This window comes from Danio rerio, chromosome 9 (genome assembly GCF_049306965.1).
Source record: "Danio rerio strain Tuebingen ecotype United States chromosome 9, GRCz12tu, whole genome shotgun sequence".
NCBI lineage: Eukaryota > Metazoa > Chordata > Actinopteri > Cypriniformes > Danionidae > Danio > Danio rerio.
In genome coordinates, this window is record NC_133184.1 from 6,417,708 (window position 1) to 6,442,500 (window position 24,793).

The following is a 24,793-nucleotide window of genomic DNA, read 5'->3' on the forward strand; positions in this document are numbered from 1 at the left end:
GATTCAAGATTGGCTGGGCCATTCTACAGCTTGATTTAATTTCTCTGAAAGCATTTGAGAGTTTCCTTAGCTGTGTTTTGGATCATTGTCTTGCTGAAATGCTCACTCTAGTTTCATCTTCATCATCCAGATAATGTAAATATTGGACTTAAGTAGCTAATATAAATTTACAATGATGAAGGGCAGAGGGTTACTAAATAACTACTAGGATTTTAGCTGCTGTCTGGGCTTTCACTGCCTTTTTACGCCTCCCCTTCTTCATGTGTTCAATACTGTTTCATACATCATTTCATTTTTATTTGTAAATTTAAAAAGTGCATGACTTAATTTGTAAATTAATTAGATTTGTTTTCTTTGCATTTTAATTCCTTTGGTTGTTACCAACATCTGATGAAAACCTCAAGCCAACGGCACCTTAAGAAATATATTTTCTGAGAAAAATTGTGACGTGTTAAATACATATTTTCTCCGCTGTACATCTGTTATGGATGAAAAGTCATCAATCATCACGCTAAAAAAAGGGGCAGGTTATCATCTGAAAATCCTGAAACTTATGTGGAAATGTCACTGTTCACATTCTCTGATAGCTCTCCCAGGGTCACAGCCCACACCATTTACGTAGATAGCTTTGCCTGGTCTGATTTATCCTAAAGATAAATGCAGAAGTGTTATCTCAAATAGGCACAGTATACTCAGTGAAGAGAGGATGGACCTGTATGATTGATCGCATAGTGTTATTAAAGGAAGAGAGACCGATTCACATCCGTCTACCCTGCTGCATTTACAGATCAAAGGCAACTCTAAAGAAAACTCTAGCCAGAACCCAGAAAAAAAAAAAAAAAAAAACTACCATTGTTTACTCCCCTGTGTTATTATATAGGACAGACACGTGAAATCATAGACCAAAACAAAGTTAGTTTGGAGTTCATTTCAGGATTTGAACTTTTTGGTATTGTTACTTGGTGATGTCATTGGTGGGTGTGGCTTTGGGGCTCCACCTTGTTTGAATTGGAAATCTCTGGTTGATTTTTCTCTTTTCAGTGTGGTAAGGTGAGCTATGATGTGATGCTTTCTCAACTGCAGTTGTGCTTATTGTTGGATTAAAACAAAGTATACACTCAAAGGCTACCTTATTAGGTACACTTGTCCAACTGTCCGTTAACGTAAATTTCTAATCAGCCAATCACATGGCAGCAACTCAATGTATTCAGGTATGTAGACATGATCAAGACGATCTGATGAAGTTCAAACCGAGCATCAGAATGGGGAACAAAGATGATTTAAGTGACTTTGAACGCGACATGGTTATTGGTGCCAGACAGGCTGATCTGAGTATTTCAGAAACTGCTGATCTACTGGGATTTTCACACCCAACCATCACTAGGGTTTACAGAGAATGGTATCCAGTGAGTGGCAGTTCTGTGGGCACAAATTCTATGTTGATGCCTGAGGTCAAAAGAGAATGGCCAAAGTAGTTTGAGCTGATAGAAAGGCAAACGTAGCTATGTATCCATTCATCTATTTTTATGCGCATTTTGCATATGCACATTAAAAAATGATTGGAAACACCATGATGCGCATACATTTTGAAAATGCTTATAAAAAATATGCGCATAACTGAGTAGGATAAACCTTTTATTCTACAAGAAAAGATGCGCACCAACTATGATGAAAACAGTTTTACCGAACAAATTCCAGAATGTGCATTAAAAAGGGTCATGTGATTTTCATGCATGTAAATTGACAAACCAGCAGGCTGAGCACATTGTAAAACATCTGAAATTTTGTTTTGGTCATTCTAAAACGCCTTACCATTTCAGTATTAGTGTTATTATATTATTAATTACCTCCTGAGTTTAGAGCGTCTGTGATCTACGCCTCACGTCTTCAAAGGCCACCGCGCATTCACTAAAGGCTGATTTATGCTACGGCGCTGACGCATAGCCCTTCGACGTGGCCGTCGGCGTCGCTGACATGCACCTCTCAAAAAATGTAACTACACGTCGCAACGACGCGTAGCGCAAGCTCTGTGATTGGTTTGCTTGGTAGCGCTGACGAGTCTGGGCGGGACCGAGAGCCGCGTGAATGGTGCGAGCCTGATGGAGCGATTGTTTACAAGTGAGGAGTCCCGTGAAGGAGCTCCGGATGGAAAGTTTTGTTTTGTGTTTACCTCATAGTTAAAGTTGTTGCACGTCCGCCGGTTACTGCCTCAAAATGAGCGAGTTTGAGCCACTTGTACATCCCGGAAGTGTTTAGGAAAAGCAAAAAAGCAACGAAGAAACTCGACAGAGGAACATTTACACCTCACTGCCAACTAGCGTTTCGGAAGTGTTAATGCAGACCAACAGAGACAGCGTTGCATGCGCCGTGGGTTACGCCGGTCACTTGATGCAGAAGTATAAATAAGGCTTAAGTGTCAGGATTGTCTTCTAACGCGGGAGTCATTTATTAATGAAGAAAAGATTGACGCAGCTTCTCTCATCGCAGCAAATTCAGTTTTTACTGTTGATATTTGTTGCCAGTTAATCAGGAAGTGATGATTTTGTTCGCTTTGACTCGTTGGATGAAAACGCTGCTTTATTTGGACGTCTTTTATGCAATAATCCAGTCTTGCGCATAAAGTTCATCCGCATTTTTGGATGGAAACATAGCTAGTAACTCAAATAACCGTTAGTTACAACCGAGGTATGTAGAAGAGCATCTCTGAACACACAACACATTGAACCTTCATGTGGATAGGCTACAGCAGTAGAAGACAACACGGAAAGCCACCCCTATCAGCTAAGAACAGGAAACTGAGGCTAAAATTTTGTACAAGCTAACCAAAATTGGACAATAGAAGATTGAAAAAATGTTGCCTGGTCTGATGATTCTCGATTTCTGCTACCACATTCGGATGTTAGGGTTAGAATTTGGCATCAACAACATGAAAACACGGATTCATCCTGCCTTGTATCAACAGTTCAGGTGGTGGTGGCTGTGTAATGGTGTGGGGGATATTTTCTTTGCACACTTTGGGCCCATTTGTAACAATTGAGCATCGTATCAATGCCACAACCTATCTGAGTATTGTTGCTGACCATGTCTATCCCATAGACTGTAAAATATATGGACGTAGTATCCGTGACGTCACCCATAGGTTTCTAAAGAGCGCAAAAGAAGCCACAAGTAGGCGCGGCCAACCGTCGCCATTTTGTTCGCGTCATCGCGCGTTTGGATACCAAACAAGGGCAAAGAGGCGGAGAGTGAGCGGAGCTACAGACACCTGCTGGCATTTTACTTGGACCTGGTTCAAACACACTTTACTTTGGGAGAAATGCTTAATACTTTATCACCTGCGACTCGATTGTATTCTGACCACTTGTGCTTGGTTGTATACTATATAAGTGTTTAGACTTTTAAAAACACTGCTGTAATACATTGAGCCACTAAACATTGTTCTTTAACAGGAGAAAAACGCGAATTACTTCCAAACACTTCAGATATAGTCTGTGTTAGTTAACGTAAGACTATTGATGAAATCCAGCATAACACTGTATGATAATGCTTCACATGACTGTATACAGCCCACAGCTAATCAATCTGTCAGATTCTGGAGTGCATTACAGCTCTAAATATAAATAAAAATGATAAATGATCTTAAATAAAACAAATAAATGTATAGAGATGGTATATAAGTATATAACTTTCCTCACATGGGAAACGGAGGCCACGTGAATGCTTTGTGAGCACAATTAAGTACACTCAGCATGCCGGGCCATCTAATAATTGTAGGAAACAAGTCCAAAAGGCAGTTGACTGTGTAAAGCCACATAAAACAATACAGAAATGCGATAAATATGGCAAGATCAGTGGCTAATCTGCAGGATTCAGCTTAGGTGAAGTGACTGCGACTATCTGTCACTCAAGTGGCCACTCCCTTAATTATGCAAACTTAATATAACTTAATATAAAGGAAACGGATGAGTTATAAAAAAAATTCACCCCCCTCAAAGTTGTCATGAAGGGTAATATTAGCTGTATTAACCAAAATCTTTTTTTGTACCTGGCTGTAAACACCCTTTTTTCTGCTGGAAAGTTGGCCATTCTAACAGTGGGCTCAATTGAAATTTGCTCTGTTTTGGAGCCAGGAGCGGCCAGGACTAGTGGAATTTGAGATGAATTGAAGTTTTAGTTACTTCCGTATTGGCTTCCTGAGGGAGAGTGGGAGGTTGATGCTTGGTCCATCCCTTTATAATCACAATGTACCCATCTTCTGGTGGCTACTTCCAGCAGGATAATGTGCTATGTCATAGAGAGCAAATCATCTCAGCCTGCTTTCTTGAACATATCAACGAGTTGACTGTACTGTACACTGTTCAGATCTCAATCCAATAGAGCACATTTGGGATTTGGTGGAACGGTAGACTCACATCATGGATTTGCAGCTGACAAATCAGCAGCAACTGCGTGATGCTAGCATGTCAATATGGAGCAAAATCTCTGAGGAATATTTCCAGTACCTTGCTGAATCTATTAGAATTAAGGCAGTTCGGAAGGCAAAAGGAGGTCCAACCTGATACTAGTAAGGTGTACCTAATAAAATGGCTGTTGAATGTATAACAGCATAACACGCTGCTCAGTGCTCACATCCTATTTTTTATATTCTACACTTAAACTGGTAGAAGTATTTATCACACTGAGAATCTGAAAAAATAAGCCAGAACCCCCCCAGTGTGGGATATGCTTGCATGACTGTGTTTTTGTCAACTCCTTTAATTCAGAACATTTTCTGTCAACCCTTTAAACCCCATATCTCAGCAGTGAAAAACACAAAGCTTGAGAAAGGACAAGCTTCTTTGTTGAACACAAAGCCATCTGACTCCCTGCTAGTCTCAGAAGAGGATAATGCTATTCAGACGGCACGTTCCTGTATAATAATAGCCTATAATGATTGCATTAAGCAATATGAAGGTCTATATTGCTGTAACCAGCTTGAAGTGCTTTGTAATATGTTCCCTCACAATCTTTTCTTAATTGCTAGACATTTTAGGGGGAGAAATTGGAAACCGAAGCATCAAATCTTAAGTGATTTAATTTCTGGGGTGTCAAAAAAGACACAATTGAATATGATTAATAAATTAAAGTGACAGATCATTCACAAATGAAATGATCTTAGAGTTTTTTTTATTCTTTTTTGTATCCAAATGAAAATATTTTAAAGAAAGATTTAGTCATTGACTTCCGTAGTATGGGTAAAAAAAAAAAAAAAAAAAACGGTTGCAGTTTTTCATCTTTCTTCGAAGGATATTTGTTTGTATTTAAAAAGAAATAATGAAATAATATTAAACTGGTTTGAAACAAGTGAAGGGTCAGCAAATGGTGACAGAATTTTAATTTTTATGAACTCCCCAATTAAAGCCTTAAGACAGTGGTGGGCAAACTTTTTAGACCCGAGGGGCTCATCAAGTTTTGCAAGCCAGGTGAAGGGCCACATGTCAAATCCTTCAAAAATAACGTTTATTTATAGTGGCAGTATGCATGAAATATGTAAAACCAGATCGAAACATGTCACATTAACACAAAACAGATTTTTTAAATAGTTAATATTGAGTCAAATTTACCAGTCAAATGAATTTACACTGCATATTTATATTTACTTATTAGTCATCATAAAACAATAAAGTGAGTGCGTTAATGTGAACAATGAGCCTGAAAATAAAGTCATATTAATATCAACAGCAACACTCTCGCAAAATACCATGCTGTGATTCAGTTGTTGCATAACTAAATAAAAGAGCGCTCCTTTTTTCTTGTCGACAATAAGGCAGTGCGGTGTACCTCTCGTGTTTGAAACATAAATATGCATTCGGTAATCAGCCCCTTAGGTTCTGATCTTTAAAAACAGCAATACTTTCTTGGCATATAACACCTACTGCTTTCTGTTTGATATTGGTGAAGAAGTATTTTGTTGTCCATTCTTCCGTAAACACACAACATTCAAAGTCTATTATTCTTTTTCTTTTTTGCCTGACTTTTTTTAGGTCATTAAAGCTCGAGTGCATTTTAATATCTGAGAGTGTGTTCTAATTCTCTTAGTTGCACTAAAGGCTGATTTATACTTCTGCGTCAAACACCGGCGTATGCTACGGCGCTGACGCATAGCCCATCGCCGTGGCCGTCGCCGTCACTGACGTGCACCTCTCAAAAAGTGTAACTACACGTCGCAACAACGCGTAGCGCAAGCTCTGTGATTGGTCGGCTTGCTAGCTCCGACGAGTCTGGGCGGGACCGAGAGCCGCGCGAATGGCGCAAGCGATTGTTTACAAGTGTGGAGTCCCGTGAAGGAGCTCCGGATGGAAAGTTTTGTTCTGTGTTTACCTCATGGTTAAAGTTGTTGTATGTCCGCCGGTTCCTGCCTCAAAATGAGCGAGTTTGAGTCACTTGTACATCCAGGAAGTGTTCAGAATAGCAAAACAGAAGCGAAGAAACTCGACACAGAGGAACATTTACACCTCACTGCCCACTAGCGTTTCGGAAGTGTTAATGCAGACCAACGGAGACAGCGCGCAGAAGTATAAATGCACAGCCACGCGCGTTGCCTGCGCCGTGAGTTGCGCCGGTCACTTGACGCAGAAGTATAAACCAGGCTTAACTGTACCACATGCAATACTGCCATCAAATGGCGTTCACTTGTATTGCATCAATAATTTTATGAAACCAAACTATTACTCAGAAGCAGCATTTTAAAAACTCCCTTGCGTAGTTTTCCCACCTCAGCCTTCAGATGTATTAAATTTGGAGCATAGGTTATCAAATTCATAAAGTTAAATGTTGTAAAAAATATTACCCATTTACTTAAGCCCAATATATATTGTTGATTTTGAAACATGTATTTTTTTCTTTAAATAAAGAGTTTAAAGAAGATCCTTTAAAATATAGAACATTTGATGCATTAAAAAATACCAGAAAAAAGAAAGCTTCTAGGATACTTGTTATGAGCTGTGGGATTTCCAGCCAATGAGATCACACAGTGGGCGGGGCTACTGGGTCCAGTGCAACTAAGCAATCAAATAAGCACTTAGTCACTTCTCATTGTTCCTGGACAGTCATTAGAAAAGTGATTGGAGGCAAACACTTGAACTTGGGGAAAATTGCACACGTTAACTCACGGTAAGCAGCCGGGACTCTCAAGATCTTAATTAAATATAACTTTTTGAGCCAAAAAAGTTTTAGCAAAGTCAGCTCTGGTATCTGAAGTGACCTTAACCATTCATTATTCACAATCTGCATCACGACCAATTAGGCTATGGCATATAAAATGAAAAGCCTACAATCCAGTGGTGTCCATTCCTGTCTCTGGAGGGCCACTGACCTGCAGGGTTTTACTCCAAACCTACAGTAATTAAACAAAACTGAGGCGGCTAATCATGATCTTTAGGCTCACTGGAACACCCAAGCTGGTTGGGGCTAAACTCTTAGTAGGACTGGACTCATCTGTTCCTACATTTTTCTACATTTTGCTCCATTTTATGCGCAAGCATGACCGTGCAGCTTTCAAATGGCACTTAACAGTGCAGTACCACAGGGCGTCCATGGCATCTTAAGTCTTAAAATGTCTTAAATTTAAAAAAAAATTACAATAAAATAAGCCTTAAAGTCTTAAAACCTTTCACAGAAATATTGTTTTTGGTCTTAAAATATTTTAAATAGGTTTGAATTTCTCTATTGCCAAGTAAAGCTACCCAATCTGGCCATCACCAAATAACCAATAATCCATATCAAAACTTTTATTTTTTTTTTTCACCTAAAGTTTTTTTTTTATTATTATTATTATTATTCCAAAGACAGCTGTTAGACATTTACAGCAGATTCTCTAAATTGTGGAAGAAAACTAAAGCAACACATCCCTATACATGATCTTCCATTAATGTAAAAACCATTTACAGAAGTAACTCGGCCATTATAAAAAGAAAATCCTTAGTGTTTAGCCCTGTATAAATTTTACATTTAATTCATAATGGTCTTAAAAGGATCTTAAAAAGTCTTATATTTGATTTGTACCACCAAGTAGACTCAAAAACCTGCAGTACCTCAAAAATATATACTCAATCAAACCTCGTGCCTCTTCAAACCTCTTGCGCTACCACATCTACACACATAGTCGGTTATAAGGCATTTAAAAAAATAAAAATGTTTAAAATAAATAAAGATAAAAGCGTTATAAATATACCCCCTTTCACACATACAGACCTTTCTGCAAAATTACCAGCAATTTTCCGAAAAGGACTGTATGTGTGAACAGGCTTATTTTAAAAAATCGGTAAATTCGTTCCGGCTATTTTCCGGAAAGAGAATTTGTAACATTACCGGTAATTTGCCGGAATGCTGCTCTGTGTGAACACAGAAGGAAGATTGCTGGAAAGAGCATATAGACCGTGCTGACGTGAGACGTCTACTTTAGCCAATCAAAACAGTCAGACACATTCCGGTCCGCGCGGTTTATAAAAATAAAAGGCTTTAAATATTTTTCACATTTAGCTGCTAGATGTTAGTCAGATAAAATTTATATTTTCCTTCTTAATGCCAACTGTGTAAATAATTATCGATAAGATGCCTATGATAAGCCGTTGTTTGTTTACCTTCAAGTTCTGCTTCCTTAAGTTGCGTGACGCGTCGAGTGTGCCTGTAAAACAGCCCGTAAGCGCCAGCACACACACATATCATGTACATCTCGACATGTGAAAATGATCCTCTATATTTTTATCCAAGTATTTTTTTATCCATCTACAGAGTTTGTAATGTAGTCAAATGTTTTCAAATACAAGCGCAGCCGTTTAGAGTTTATCTCTGGTTAATGATGTCAGAATTTACTGGTATCTTGGAATAAATGTGTGAATTGTCTTTTCCGGAAAATTCCCGTAACGTCCTCGCCTGTGTGAACAGCGCTTTTTTTAATTTACTGGTAAAGTCATTCTGTAAATTTTCCAGATATTTACCGGTATCACTGTGTAAAAGGGGCTTATATGATAGTTGCATATAATAGCACAAGTGAAACAGATGACAGTTCAGTATATTTGTTTGCTTTAGTTTTTTTTCGTTTCATTCTATTTTTGATTTGTCATTCATTGTTCAACGACAAAGTAGAATGGTTCTTTGTGAATCGAAAAAAATAATCGAAAAATGCTACAGCATTTGTTTTGTTTACAAAGTCACAGTGTTTTGTTATTGAGAGAGTAGGTGATAGACCAATTCATGGTAACCCTTTACAGCCAATATTGAATCACAGAGCCCACCTTGTTCATGTGTAATGATCTTTTACTGCAACACGAGTGAAGTACAGAGCCTCCTGTAGTCTACATACTGTTGAATTCAGAATTATTAGCCCCCCTTTGAATTTTGTTTTCTTTTTTAAATATTTCCCAAATGATGTTTAACAGAGCAGGGAATTTTTCACAGTATTTCTGATAATATTTTTTCTTCTGGAGATAATCTTATTTGTTTTATTTAGGCTAGAATAAAAGAAGTTAACATTTTTTTAAAAGCATTTAAAAGTCAAAGTTATTAGCTAATTTGAGCTTTTTTTTTCCTCGATTGTCTACAGAACAAACCATTGTTATACAATAACTTGCCTAATTAACCTAACCTGCCTAGTTAACCTAATTAACCTATAGTTAAGCCTTTACATGTTACTTTAAGCTGTTTAGAAGTGTCTTGAAAAAAATTTAGTAAAATATTATTTACTGTCATCATGACAAAGATAATAAATCCATTATTAAAAACTAGTTATAAAACTATTTTTTTAGAAATGTGTTGAAAACTCTGCTCTTCATTAAACAGAAATTGGGGAAAAAGTAAGCAGGTGGCTAATAATTCAGAGGGGCAAATAATTCTGACTTCAACTGTATGCAAAGAAAATAAATCTAATTAGTTAACAAATGAAGTTGTGTGTAAGAAAATAAAACGATGCAAGAAAAAAGTATTGAACACATGAAGAAAGGGAGGTATAGAAAAGCAATAAAGGCCCAGACAGCAGCTAAAATTTCTCAGTAGTAGTTATTTAGGAACCTTCTGCCCTTCATCATTGTATATTAATATTAGCTGCTTCAGTCGAACATATCCATTTGCAGGATGATGGAGCTGAAACCAGGGTGGACATTTCAGCAAGACAATGATCCAAAACACAGCCAAGGAAACTCTCAAATGGATTCAGAGAAATTAAATCAAGCTGTAAAATGGCACAGCCAATCATCTAACTTAAATCCAATATTACATACAAATAAAAGATCAGATTTGATAGACGAGAACTTGTGATGCCATACATATATAAACATATTGATACTGCAGTGGTGAGTTCACTTATGCATCTGTTGTATAAATGTTTAAATATTATCCAGTCTTATTAAGTCCATAATTCAGCATTATTTGAGGAAACTAAATCAAGTTTGAACAACAAAAAGATGGGAAAAACTACACCTTTTGAATAAAACCAATTCCTTATGAGGCTTCTTCAGAATAATTAGCTTTAAATAAAGTAGTTAAGTGTAAAGAACTATCCTATTCCTTAGTTTAGATGACAGCACTCGAAGACACTATTTTCATCTTCGCTTTACTGCCAAGTCTGCAAATCGGGATCTGTGCAGAAAATAATGCACTAAATGGAAAAGTGTAATGCTGAACCTGATTTTGCTGGTGTGTTATTGAGATCTCTGCTGCCCCACTGTGTTCGTGATCGCACGCATACACACACAAACACACACTGAAGAAATTCACGTACCCTTGTCTGAAGATGAAATCAACTGTTTCTGTGATTCATACCACCGTATCTGCATATTGCCAAAGGCCTTGTGTGTTTTGATGAGGTTTATCGTTTTATTTTATGTTTGTTCATTTTCACGTCTCTTCAGATTAAGTCATCATTTCTGCATCATTCCACTTCACTGTGCTGTCGTGATGCCACAAACACTGATTCAGCTGTTTGTTTGTTTTATCCCTGCAGTGACCTGGTGAATGGACTGGTGTCTCTGATGAACAGTAACATCAGTAGCCCTGTTAACCTGGTGAGTTTGTCATTTTTGATTTATGCTGTAATATTAAAATTTGCATATTAGTGAGTACACTCTCTTTGAAAATGAATATTTTTGTTTATTTCTTAGTAAATATAGACGATGTTTTGGTGCATTTAAACAAAACCGCTTTATTAAACAGGGCTCGAAATTGCGACCATTTCGGTAGCATATGCGACAGAAATTTTGTCTATGCAACCTCAAAATATATTTGGGAGCATTTGTGCGAGTGTATAAAATTGTTGTGTGCAACCAGTCTTTACTGAATAATGTTTACCACATGCGCGGATATGGGAAGCATTCACGCAGAATGCATCTTTGCACTTGAAACGCGAAACGCAGCGCTCAAGGAATGGTTTAAAACAGTTGTCATGTCAACTTGCTGCAGTAAACAAAGCAAAGTCCGTAATGCTGCGTTCACACCAGATGCGGCACGCGTGTCAAGCGCGAGTGATTTACATGTTAAGTCAATGCAAACACGTGAATAGACATCCTACGGCGCGATACGCGCGAATGGCTCGACACGAATGACGCAAATTGCGCGAATGGCGCGGGGCGAATTGAGCATTTTGCGCGTTTGCTCTACATTTGCACCGCGTTAACCAATCAGAAGCTTGCTCTTGTGGGATCGTGATTGTGACGTAGAACCTGTTGTTGTTGTTCCGAGGGAAATCCTCCAGCCTTCACCGACAACAATTCATCAAACTCGGCTTGGCTCAGTCAGAAGCACCGCTGAAAGCCTCTGTCATCCAGGTAAGTTTCTGGAGGAGTTTATGAGCTGGATGCACCTCTGAAAGGATGTAGTGGACTCAGACACGACCCTAAACGTATCCACGCTGTTTTTCAGTCTTTATAAAGCACATTAACACTGTTATTTTCTTCATAAAATCCATGTTAGCCATTTAGCTATGAAGCCGGAGTCACCGGGCAGACCTGCCCATCACGCGAATCTGCGTCTGTTCTGATGTGAATTTGACACGCGAATGAAGTGGGGTTTGATGCGCGTATGAAGCGAGTAAACTCAAATGTTCACGCGGCTATTTACGCGCGAATAGAACGATTTATCTGCACGTTCCACGTCTGGTGTGAACACAGCATAATGCTTGCCCTGCCTTCACCCTCTTCTTATTGGCCCACCACTGCTCTAGCACTGAAATATCAGCTGTCAATCACTCAGTCAGTGCCTTCTAGCTTGGGATGACAGAAAGAGCTACTACTGCGAAAAACTAATGCTGTGTTCACACAAGACGCGGAACGCGTGGATAAATCACGCTATTCACGCGTAAATTGGCGCATGAACATTTGAGTTTACTCGCTTCATTCGCACGTCAAACCCCGCTTCATTCGCGTGTCAAATTCACTTCAGAACAGACGCGGATTCGCGTGATGGGCAGGGCTTCTGACTGCCCGAAGACTCTAGCTTTATAGCTAAATGGCTAACATGGATTTTATGAAGAAAATAACAGTGTTAATGTGCTTTATGAAGACTGAAAAACAGCATCGATACGTTTAGGGTCGTGTCTGAGTCCACTACATCCTTTCAGAGGTGCATCCAGCTCTGTGAGCTCATAAACTCCTCCAGAAACTTAACCTGGATGACGGAGGCTTTCAGCAGTGCTTCTGACTGAGCCAAGTTGAGTTTGATGAACTGTTGTCGGTGAAGGCTGGAGGATTTCCCTCGGAACACCGACAACAGGTTCTACATCACAATCACGCCCCCACAAGAGCAAGCTTCTGATTGGTTAACGCAGTGCGAATGTACACTGAAGTTCAGATTTTCGAAACGCTCGTTAAGCGCGGCAAACGCGCAAAATGCGCAATTCGCCCCGCGCCATTCGCACAATTTGCATCATTCGCGCCGCGCCATTCGCACGTATCGCGCCGCAGGATGTCTATTCGCGCGTTTGCATTGACTTAACATGTAAATCACTCGCGCTTGACACCTGTGCCGCGTCTGGTGTGAAGGCAGCATAGCGCTGAAGATGAGAATGAAGATAACACTGGCAGATTTTGTTTTAGAAACCATTGCATCTAAAGTTACAAATAATGACACATCTTAGTAGTGATCATGTGCTGAATGTTAATCCACCATCTACACTTTTCGAAGAGTGGATAAAAGACTTCCAGTGGCTTCAAGTCCGCTATGAAAAGTCTGTGGGATGGAATTTTCAGGTAACTGTTTGCCAAAACTAGCACGAGAGGTTCTGTTTAATCCTTCAAATAAATGCCAGATGCTGTCCGCCGTGCAAGTGGCAGCTATATGTAAAATAAAACACCACGTACACCATCGCAAACGGGCTTGCACTGAGTAAACTAATATCACTACTCATGAAAAGACCGGTATTGCTATTAATATGATGTATGCGTATTATAAGGTACAGTATATGTCAAAAGCATCAGTGCAATATCAGACAGCACCCTAGAGAACAGCACAGTTACACCGTTAACAGATTCATTCATGTCCAGCAGTGCGTGCAGGGCCGGTGAGCACTCCGTGTACCTTTTGGTCACTCAGTTATGTTATAAAAATGTATTTTCTTGTGATAACGGGATTTCGTTGAGACATATTTTCCACTTTTGATCATTTTTCACGCATGCATATATATATATATATATTTTTACTTGTTAGTTTGATTACTGTTGATTTCAAATGCAATACATATGTTTGTATAACACTTGTAGTAACGGTGCTTACAATTGGTGGTGCGACTAAATTTTGGCTGATGCGCCTAAATTTTTAAAGTTAAGAGCACTGGTGCTACCAAGCAAAAAGGTTCATTTCGAGCCCTGTTAAAGAGTTATATTCGATAAGAGCGCAGTGAGTAGCACAATCACCTCACAAGACAGAAGGTCACTGGTTCAAGCCTCAGCTGGGTCAGTTGGCATTTCTGTGTGGAGTTTGCATGTTCTCCTCGTTTTTTTTTTTTTTCTGGGTGCTCCGGTTTATATGCTTATATCCAGCCAGCATATATCCATAAATATTCTGGCTAAGTTGGCGGTTCATTGGGAGAAACTACTCTACGCCCTACGTCTTCATGTTTCAGTTGAATTTACGTCAAATATCAAATAATAACTGCACACGGTTACCTGTTGTGTTTTATTAACATCTACACCTACCACAACCCTAAACTAACCTCAAAGTAACCTGCTGTGATTTGTTCATGTCTACACCTAACAATACCCTAACCCAACCTTATAGTAACCTCTTGTGATTTATAAACATCTACACTTACCACAACCCAAACCCAAAACTCACATAAACCTATTGGATTTTATTAACATCTACACCTACCACAACCCAAACCCAACCTCAGAACATCCTGTTGTGTTTTATTAATGTATACACCCACGACAGTCTCTAACCCCAACCTCACTGTAACTTATTGTGTTTTATTAATGTCTACAACCAACACAATTCTAACCCGAGTAACCTTTTGTGTTTTAGTAACGTCTACACCCACCACAACCCTATCCCCCAACCTCACAGTAACCTGTTGTGCTTTAGTAATGTCTACATCTACCACAACCCTAACCTCCAACCTCACAGTAACCTGTTGTGCTTTAGTAATGTCTACACCTACCACAACCCTAACCTCCAATCTCACAGTAGCCTGTTGTGCTTTAGTAATGTCTACACCTACCACAACCCTAAACCCATCCTACTTACCAGGTCTCCGTGCTGCCATGATACCTACTTTAATTTATTCCTGGCTGATGCCTTAGTGTTACATTTAATTAAACCAATAGCGCTTCACACTGGGCAGAATTACGTGGCCTTCACTCTGATTGCATCCCCAATGAATGTGCCGGTAAGACCTGCTGATCTCTTCCAGGGAAATCCAGAGGAACACACCATCTTGGAGTTTGCGCAGCTCATCAAGAGTCTAGTTGGTCAGTAGAAATATCATAAAATCAATAGAGATGGAGTCTTTTAATGAATGATTAATTGAACACCACACTACTGCCTGTCTCCTCAGCGAGCCGCAGTCATATTCAGTTCCTTCCAGAAGCGCAGGATGATCCACAGAGGAGACGGCCCGACATCCGCAAGGCCAAACTGCTGCTGGGCTGGGAACCTGTGGTGGGTGATGGTGATCATTATTGATGACTGCTGAGCACAGTTTATCTATTCCTCGCTTATGTGAATTGAAAACACTTGAAAATTCAGTTTTTCGGGATGTACAATTTAAAGTTATGTATCAAAAAGGTGCCATGTTTTAACTTCAGAGTAGTTCATTTTAAAGGGCACATAGTTTACCCCCTTTTTTAAGATTTAATATTAATATTATGATTCTTCTGAGTGTGCCAGTTTAGGTTCAGTTCAAAACTCAGTTCAGATTTTTTATTATAATGTGTTAAAATGTGTAATTTTGGGGGCGTGTACACAGGTCGCTGTTTTAGGGGTGTGTTGCTTCACATGACAATTCGTTTCGACTTCCCGCCCAATGCAGCCAAGAGCTCCCCCGCTCTGTGTTTGGCAACAGACAGGCAGACAGAGAGAAGCAACATGAGTGAGAGGACCAGCATTCAGTCGTACATGTACGACTCGGACACAGACTTAGCAGAGAGTACAAAATCATTTGTTTCTTTGTATAGTTTTACAACCAACTGTGTGCTAGTTTAAAGTTCAGAGCTTGTACACTGAGTCTAATAACCACACACACTGAATTAACTTTGACTGAGGCACCGGATGCGCGGCTTAGACCTGCGACACAGCACACCATATAACTGAGGGGGCTGGTGGTGAGGGTAGTGTCGCGGATGCCACCCTCTCTATTCTGCCACCCTATAGACGCGATCACGTATATATAAATGAGGGCGTGGGTGGTGAGGGTAGTGTCGGGGACGCCGCCCTCTCTATTCTGCCGCCCTAGGCAGGCGCCTAGGTCACCTCTATGGACGCGCCGGCACTGACACTGATAGAAACCTATGTTTATTCTAAAATGCATGGCTCAGCATCGCGCCATGCAGAGCAACGCTTCTGGTGTGCGTCCTGCAGGCAAGTTCGTTATTTTATTTCCAATGGAGAGATTTGTACGTGAGCCAACGTGCTCGCACTTTCCAGCTGCACCTAGTTAAGATCACAGGGAGCTTCTGTGACCGCGAGAAATGCAAACGGCTGAAGTTTAAGGTAGACGCAATGAAAAGTACACATGTTTGCAAACCTACCTAAAGTTACAAACAATAACTCTGATCAAGTGATCATGTGGTAAATGTTGATTATTTGTTGAGCCCAATGAGCCTTACATCTTAAAATAGACCAAGGGTGTTTCTTTAGTGACATCGCTGAAAATAGTGGTCGTGAAACAACAAACAGAGAATATGGTGATGCGTCTGTCAATCAATATTGGTGGGCGGGGGGACCGCACTCCTACGCCAAGTTGCGGTCAATCTGAAAACCGCTCCAATTGGTCCACCATTTTCATGTTGTTAAATTTAAAAATAAAGGACTGTGTGTGTTTATATAACCCCAATATGACGGTCTATACACTATACCTACACACGTCTGTCCAAACAGCTTGAAAAGTAGATTTTTCACCATAGGTGCCCTGTAAGTGAAAGCATTTGTTATTCTGACCAATTAATGGTTACTCAGATTTTTTTTAACAACTAAAAGGTTGTGTTTGATCTAAATTTATTGGTTTAGGAGTAATTAAGAGTTTATTTTCGATTTTCTATGCGTTGAGATTTACAGTATGTGGACCTTTAGTATTGAGTCAAGTAATCGAATTACTTATTGACTAACTAAGTTACTTTTCTTACAAAGGAATTAAAACTTAATTTGTTTGATGTAATTAGTAATTAACTACTAACCAATCACTGATGCTTAGATATAATACAACAATATAAACAGTTCACTACAATCTTTCATGTGTCTGTAGGTAGGAATGCAACGATTGCAGATTTTGGTTGTACGGTTATAGTCTGAGGAAAAATCACGCTTTCATGGTTATCACGATTATTATACATTCAGTAATTTGAAAACACTACTAGAAAATCACATGAAAACTCTTTATATTTTAAAGCGTTATTTACTGCTGCTCAGTAACCAAAAATACAGCTCAAAATAATAATAAAAACACAAACAATAGTCCATTTCTCTTTGGACTTTAAAAAAAAATTAATTTGGGGGCGTTTAAACATGACTAATAATTTTACACTGTAAATTAAAGACAGAACAATTAAGAAATAAATAAAAATAAGAATAAAAGAACAAATGTAGTCAAAGGCTGCTTAACCTCTCTGTCTGAAAGGCACTTTTGATCAACTATATTACAAAATTGTTTTGTATTTTTCTGCCATAAAATATGCACATGCACGCCGCGTGCCTCCATTGGAAATAACGAACTTGCCTGCCAAAGACGCAATATGTGAACGGCCCTTAGTTTGTTTGTTTTTTCATTGTTGCAAAATTTTACACCACAAAACCGAACAAACGACATCTCAAGGCACATTTACCATTAAAATAACTCAAATAAATTAATATAAAATAAATAAAAATAATTAAAAACAGCAACAAGGAGCAGTACAAAATATATACGTCAAAGGAAAAATCATTATAATAACAAATGTTTTGAAACAAAAGTACAAAGAGCTTCAGTTATTTTATTTTGGTTTCTGAAACATTTGAAGCTTTGAGCCATTTTCCCTTCCTCGAAAAGAAAACACCTAAAAGGGCCTGTATTTTTTCCAGTTACAACAATAAATGTGATATTTACCCATTAATAGTGAACGGCCCTTAGTTATTAGCCTAAGCTGTAGTTAATCCAGTTAGTTTAGCCTCGGTGTACAAGCTTGGAACTTTAAAGTAGTGCAGAGTTGGCACAACTTTGTTTAGTTGCAGCAGTTTTTTTCCATGCAGAAACACAGTGTTGAGAAGCCTTTACGATTAATTAACAATGACAAATTAAAACACGGTTAATAGTGAAAACGGTTAATTGTTGCATCCCTATCTGCAGGTCCCACTGGAGGAAGGCTTGAACAAAACCATCCAGTACTTCAGCCGAGAGCTGGAGCATCAAGCCAACAATCAGTACATCCCCAAACCCAAAGCTGCCCGCATGAAGAAAGGAAGACCCAGACACAACTGAAGACACGGCTTCATCTCAGGGATGCTGGGATATGGAGGACTTCAGACATCCGGCAGCCACTTTACCAACTCCCACTAACAGATGCGTCGTTTTGGCAGAGAGGGGATAAGAGAAGTTTTTCTGATGTTTTTCAGTCGTATGTGCCTCAAAATGATCCAATTTACAGACTTTGCCTTGCACTTTGGTTTGTGAGTCGTCTGTCTGTCTGTGTGTGTGTCTGTTATTTAAAGCAAGCTTAGGTCTTCATGTGCGTTATGTTTACATTCTGTGCTGTTTTAATTGATGTGATCAGTTTTTTTTTCTAGGATTATCATTGAAGCTAAAGGTGTTTTCGTTTTTTTTAAGGACACCTGTTGAAAATCAGAAGATTGAGAATTATTTAAAGTGTGTTTTGGTGCCAGGAAGTCTCAGTTCTGAGGACACGGATGAAAGATAAGCTTTGAAAAATGTTTCTTTCTGCTTTAATCTTTGTGACAATTTCGAGCGAAAATCTGTTGTTACCTTTGTGAAACTTCATACAGATCTTATAATGGATTTCAGGTGAAAAGAATATTTTAATAAAATATTTACTGTGAGTTTTTACTGTATTTCTTTTTTAATCTCTTTTTTTTTTCTTAGCTTTTCTCTCTTAAAACATTTTAAGTAAAACAAAATATCATTGTGCATGTGTGTATCCCAATCATCACAAACACTGCAGAAGACCTACTGGAACCAGCAGGGACCCAAGATTCTCAGAGAAATCAGTCAAGTTTGGTAAAGGAAAAATCATGGTTTGGGTTTATGTTCAGTATAGGGGCGTGTGAGAGATCTGCAGAGTGGATGGCAACATCAACAGCCTGAGGTATCAAGACATTAGTGCTGCCCATTACATTACAAACCACAGGAGAGGGCAAATTCTTCAGCAGGATAGCGCTCTTCATACTTCAGCCTCCACATCAAAGTTCCTGAAAGCAAAGAAGGTCAATGTGCTCCAGGATTGGCCAGCCCAGTCACCAGAAATGAACATTATTGAACATATCTAGAGTAAGATGGAGGAGGAGGCATTGAAGATGAATCCAAAGAATCTTGATGAAATCCGGAAGTCCTGCAGGAATGCTTCCTTGGCCATTCCAGATGACTTTATTAATAAGTTATTTGAGTCATTGCAGAGATGTATGGATGCAGTCATCTAAGCTCATGGGAGTCATACACAATAATCATTCTTTTTCCACTGCACCATGACTTTATATTCTAGACCACAGGTGTCAAACTCAGTTCCAAAAGGGCGGCAGCTCTGCACAGTTTAGTTCCAACCCTAATTAATCACACCTGATCAAACTAATTGAGTCCTTCAGGCTTGTTTGAAACCTACAGGTAAGTGTGTTGGAGCAGGGTTGGAAATAAACTGTGCAGGGCTTCGGCCCTCCAGGAATTGAGTTTGACACCCCTGTTCTAGACTGTACATTATTTCTAAGTGATAAGACTTTTGTCTAAGCAAAGTCAGACCTTATTGTCCTTATGAAATAAATATATTTAAATTTGGTACAATAAATTTAATCAAGAGGCCTTTGCCTGTCATATAAGCCATTTCTGATTTAATGATCAACTAGAAGTCAAGTTATTTGTTATTCCTAAAACTCGGATAGACAAGACTTATACCTAATAAGCTAATTTGGGCCTCAAATTTTGGGCCTTTTTTTTATTTTTACAGCGATTTAACAATTAAACTTTAATTTTACAGGTGTTTTATTTTTTATTAGTTTAGTTAGTATAGTTTTATTATTTATTTCATTCTTTTAAATTGAAAAAGTCTTAATTTACTTTAAAAAGAACTTTTTTTAACACCTTTATTACAAGAAAATTAAGCGTATATAAACTTAAAGTTACAGAACAAGGTAGTAAAATTATTTTATCCTGCCATTCTTTCAACATAAAGAAAGTCTATGAATACCAAAGCTGAGAGCTCTTAAATCTATAGCGGAGAACAAGATTTCCTGTAATGACTGATAATGTCATGCTTTTCATCACACAAAGGTATGAATGAGTCACGGTTATTACACTTTTCTTTCCAGGAATTGCAATTTTTTTTTTATTAAGTAAATGATGAAGATGTGAATCCTTTACTGTTCCACTAAAAATACATGTTCTCCTCTTATTTCCATTTACAAAAGGAAGCACAAACTATAGAGGAAGAAAGAAAGAAAGAAAGAAAGAAGAGAGCTGAGATCACTGTGCAGTAAATCAGAGCAGAGAATCATCTTGTTGGCATCGGTGACGTGTTTCTGGTTGAATGGACTGTTCTAGTAGTAGTCATAGTTGACATTTGCCCCGTGTCTGTATGAAGCAGCTCCCCGAGGCCCCAGGGCAGCGTTTTCATCATAGTGATGCTGGCGACCCTGATCACTGGAGCGGTGCTGATCCATCCAGTACGCCAGATCCGTCTCCAGTCTCTGAGGGGAAATAGAGAAAAAGAGCTTCAAGCGTTAAAGGTACTGTGTGTAAGAATTGTCATGTATTAGTCAGCTTTAATTTCAATAGCTACAGTTGCGAAAGTAAGTATTGAACACATCACTATTTGTCAGAAAACGTATTTCTAAAGGTGCTGTTGACTTTTAATTTTCATTGGATGTTAGTAACAACCAAATAAATCCACATATGCAAGAAAAATAAACTAATTAGTTTACAAATGAAGATTAAAAACTAGAACATATGTGTAACCTAAAGAACTGAGTGAAGCTAAAAGAAAATAATTCAGAAAAAAAAACTCAATCACGATCCTTTTGATGTGTCCACAACATCAAACCTTCCAGACGCAGGACTGAAAAAATCAAAGCTTATGGCAATTTTCACAGACACTGTATCAAAAACAAGCCAGTGAGAAATAAACAGACACAAAATTGCATAGAATATGCAATCATTGTATCCTTATGGAAATTGAAACAATCTAAAATTATTATAATTAACATTATAATAAAATATTAAGTTTGAGACTTAATGAGAAAGGTTGTATGTGTGAACAGGTCCTTTTTAAAAATACCAGTAAACTCGTTCTGGCTATTTTCCAGAAAGAGAAGTTGTAACATTACCGTTAATAGAGTGGAGGAACTATGACATCAATTTGTATGCAAAAACCCGGAAGCGAGTTAGCATTTTAGCACTTCCAGTTCCCTCGTCCCAAAGTCAGTAAAGGTTTCAGTAAAATCGCTTAAATAAGGTCCGTGGCCAACACAAATTCAAGATACTTTCACGGTTTGTTCTACGACATAAAACACATCAGTTACAGCACACTCTTGAATTTTTAATTCAGCCATGCTTCTTTAAAAAGACGGTTGCTATCAAGTTGCTAAATGGGACTACAGGCGGTGTCGGAGACATTATACGTCATCGAGCTTGTGTTGGGCAATTGATCATTTATTTTAATTAAACCATATTATGAAGATACTGCAGTGCAGCCTGTCTCTTTCCTGCTCTCAGTAATGCAAACGAGTCAACAAATGTGTACAAATACATGCATGTTAACTGTCATTTTAACATGATCAAGTGATTTCTCGTCTTTTTTTTTCTTCATCTGAACACATTGTATTTTGTCATAACGGCAATATTTACACTCCTCCATAAAATGTATAGCATATGTGACTGCATTTCTGTCGTCTGTTAAGGTAAGCAGGCTGTGCGCGCGAGCGATACACTTATTTAAATATGTCTCATGATAATACTTTATAGGCAGATTTATACACGCAGTTTTAAAACTTTTAGAACAGCTGTAAAGAAAAACAGATGTATTTCCCTCGTAAAAACGATGCAAAAGGCACATAGGTCTATGTGTTTTTGCTTATTTATTAGTTTATAATATATAGCGTGGATTGTAATATAATAAACAGAGAGATTAACTCTTTGTCATGGACATTATTTCTAAAAATAAGCATGACAAGTTATCTGTAGTAGGGTTGTGCTGACGTCACAGGTGGCGCCCTGAAGGCAGTGTAGTCCGTTTATAGCCTAATGTTAGCTTTTCGACTCTTGCGTTTGCATTTAAGATCCAAAAGTGCTCAAAGTTGTATTTTCATGTGAGGATTATCCGCCTGGACAAAACGTGTAAGTGTAATAAAGTGTTTGAACACAGAGCTTATTATTTGCAATCTTCGAAAAGCCAATGGGAAAATCCTATGGGGATTTTAAAGATGGAACCAGTTTTATGCTAGCAGCCGATTAGCCTACAAAGTGACGCCATAGTTCCTCTACTCTATTTGCCGGAATGCTGCGCTGTGTGAATGCAGAAGGAAGATTGCCGGAAAGAGCGCGTGCAAGTCTAGAACGTGCTGACGTGAGGCGTCTGCTTTAACCGATTCGAATAGTCAGACGCATTCACGTCCGCACGGTTTATGAGAATAAAAGCCTTTGAATGTTTCCCAGATGCATTTAGCTGCTAGAAGTTAGTCAGATAACGTTTATATGTTCTTCTTATTGCCAACTGTGTAAATAATAATCGATAAGATGCTTATGATAAGCCGCTGTTTGTTTACCTTCAAGCTTTGCGTGTGCCCGTGAAACAGCCGTGAACGCCAGCACACACATATTATGTACATCTCGACATGCGAAAGTGATCCTCCATATGTTTTCATTGAAGTTGTTCACAATACTAATCATCCGCAGAGTTTGTGATATAGTCAAATGTTTACAAGTACAAGCGCAGCCGTTTAAAGCTCATTTGTGGTGAATGATGTCAGAATTTACTGGTATTTTGGAATGGATGTGTGAACGGTTTTTTCTGGAAAAATTCCGTAACGTCGTCGCCTGTGTGAACAGCACTTTTTTGAATTTACCGGTAAAGTCGTTCCGTAAATTTTCCAGATATTTACCGGTATCACTGTGTGAAAGGGGCTATTGACAGCATTATCAGACCATTTGTTTTCACTAGTAAAATGAGACATTTGTCATTAATAGTTTTCTTTTTGCATAATATAGGCCAGTTATACTAACAGTAAACATTTATATTTATGCACAACACTTTTATGTTCGCTATAAAAGAAAAAACATGTCAAATGCTTGTCGCAATCACAACTGTAAAATGTAATATGATCATTTAAATGATGTGCGTGCTGGTGTCTGTGGGAGCGAGTTCAAGCCAAACAGTGAGAACACCGCCTACTAGGGTCACAGAATACCATCATCACAGAATTTGGTGGTAAACCACCTTTATTTTCACTTCCCCATGCAAATCATTCTTTCAGCGCGGCTCTCAAACGATCGCTCTGTGCAACAAACTGAACGTTATTTACAACTTTATTACCTGTTATTCACAGCATATGCAGGTTCTGTTCACTAAAGTAGGCGTGATTGGTGTGCACTCGCGCGTTCTCGGTGGTAAACAAACAGCTTACATTCGCCTTGTGTGATTTCGCTGTCGCGAATAAATCATTACATTAGACAGAGATAACATTTTTGGGTAAATTTTACCTTATAAATGGAGCATGTGACTCTTTTAATGTCAATTGAAGGTGTCCATGTTGCTGTGAATACTTGTGCGTCCGCCTTTACTCTTCTCTCCTGACCCTACAAATATAATTGGCTGAATCGTAGAAAAGCTGGATTAAGATTGTGTGTAGCGTCTAATCGAGATCGAGATCTTTTTTCGATTAATCGTGCAGCACTAAAATGAATGATTCAAACTGCTTTGACAGACTTTATAGAACCCTATTGAACAAAAGATCAATTCCCAAACTGGATAATGCTATGACAAATCGGCTCTTCCTCAAACAGATTTGGTTTCATTCATTCATTTATTCATTTTCTTTTCAGCGTAGTCGCTTTAATTATCCGGGGTCGCCACAGCAGAATGAACCACCAACTTATCCAGCACGTTTATAAACAGCGGATGCCCTTCCAGCTGCTTCCATTCACATTCATATACTATGGACAATTTATCCTACCCAATTCACCTGTACCGCATGTCTTTGGACTGTGGGGGAAACCGGAGCATCCGAAGAAAATCAACGTGAACACGGGTAGAACATTCAAACTCCACTCAGAAATACCAACTGACCCAGCCGAGGCTCGAACCAGCGACCTTCTTGCTGTGAGGCGACAGCACTACCTAGTGTGCCACCGCGTCACCAGATTTAGTTTTTCATTTGGTAATTTTTGTAATCATTGTTATTTGATTGATTGATTCATTTATTGATTCATTCATTGGTTGGTTCATTCATTCATTCATTTATTCATTGAGTGATTGATTTATTCATTCGTTCATTCATTTGCTTATTTATAAGTTCATTTATTCATTTGTTCGTTCATTGATTGATTGATTGATTGATTCATTCATTCATTTATTCATTCATTGAGTGATTGATTGATTCATTGATTCATTCATTGAGTAATTGATTGATTGATTAATTCGTTCATTCATTGAGTGATTGATTGATTAATTGATTCATTCATTCATTCATTGAGTGATTGATTTATTCGTCCATTCATTCATTCATTCATTGATTTATTCATTCATTCATTCATTCATTCATTCATTCATTGTTTGTTTGATTCATTGTTTGTTTGTATTTTGGAATTTCTTTAAAAAAAAAAAAGAAATGAGTTTTTGAAAGTTCTTTTCATTTTTTTTCCAGGCAGGTTATTTTAAAAACCCCTGAAAAGAATTTATAAAACATAAAATAACGCTCCCTG

General features: G+C 38.4%; 2 protein-coding genes across 3 annotated transcripts in view; one reads left to right on the forward strand and one right to left on the reverse strand.

Moving 5' to 3' along the window:
• Positions 1–18,723, forward strand: part of uxs1 (UDP-glucuronate decarboxylase 1) — a 115,134-nt gene extending 96,411 nt beyond the window's left edge. The window contains exons 12-15 of one of the 2 annotated variants that reach the window (XR_012384853.1): positions 10,979–11,450; positions 12,141–14,936; positions 15,023–15,126; positions 18,005–18,711. Coding sequence is in view for 1 of the 2 variants with exons in the window: in NM_173242.2 (NP_775349.2) it covers positions 10,979–11,039; positions 14,879–14,936; positions 15,023–15,126; positions 18,005–18,136 (355 nt within the window). In the remaining variant the exon portion in view is untranslated. Of the gene's footprint in view, positions 1–10,978; positions 11,451–12,140; positions 14,937–15,022; positions 15,127–18,004 lie in introns of both variants that reach the window. The other variant, NM_173242.2, reaches the window with a different exon arrangement.
• A 1,225-nt stretch (positions 18,724–19,948) lies between these two features.
• ecrg4a (ECRG4 augurin precursor a) overlaps positions 19,949–24,793 on the reverse strand; it is a 9,571-nt gene continuing 4,726 nt past the window's right edge. The window contains 1 exon segment of the mRNA NM_001017697.1: positions 19,949–20,565. Within this exon segment, the coding sequence (NP_001017697.1) occupies positions 20,416–20,565 (150 nt within the window). The 3' untranslated portion in view covers positions 19,949–20,415.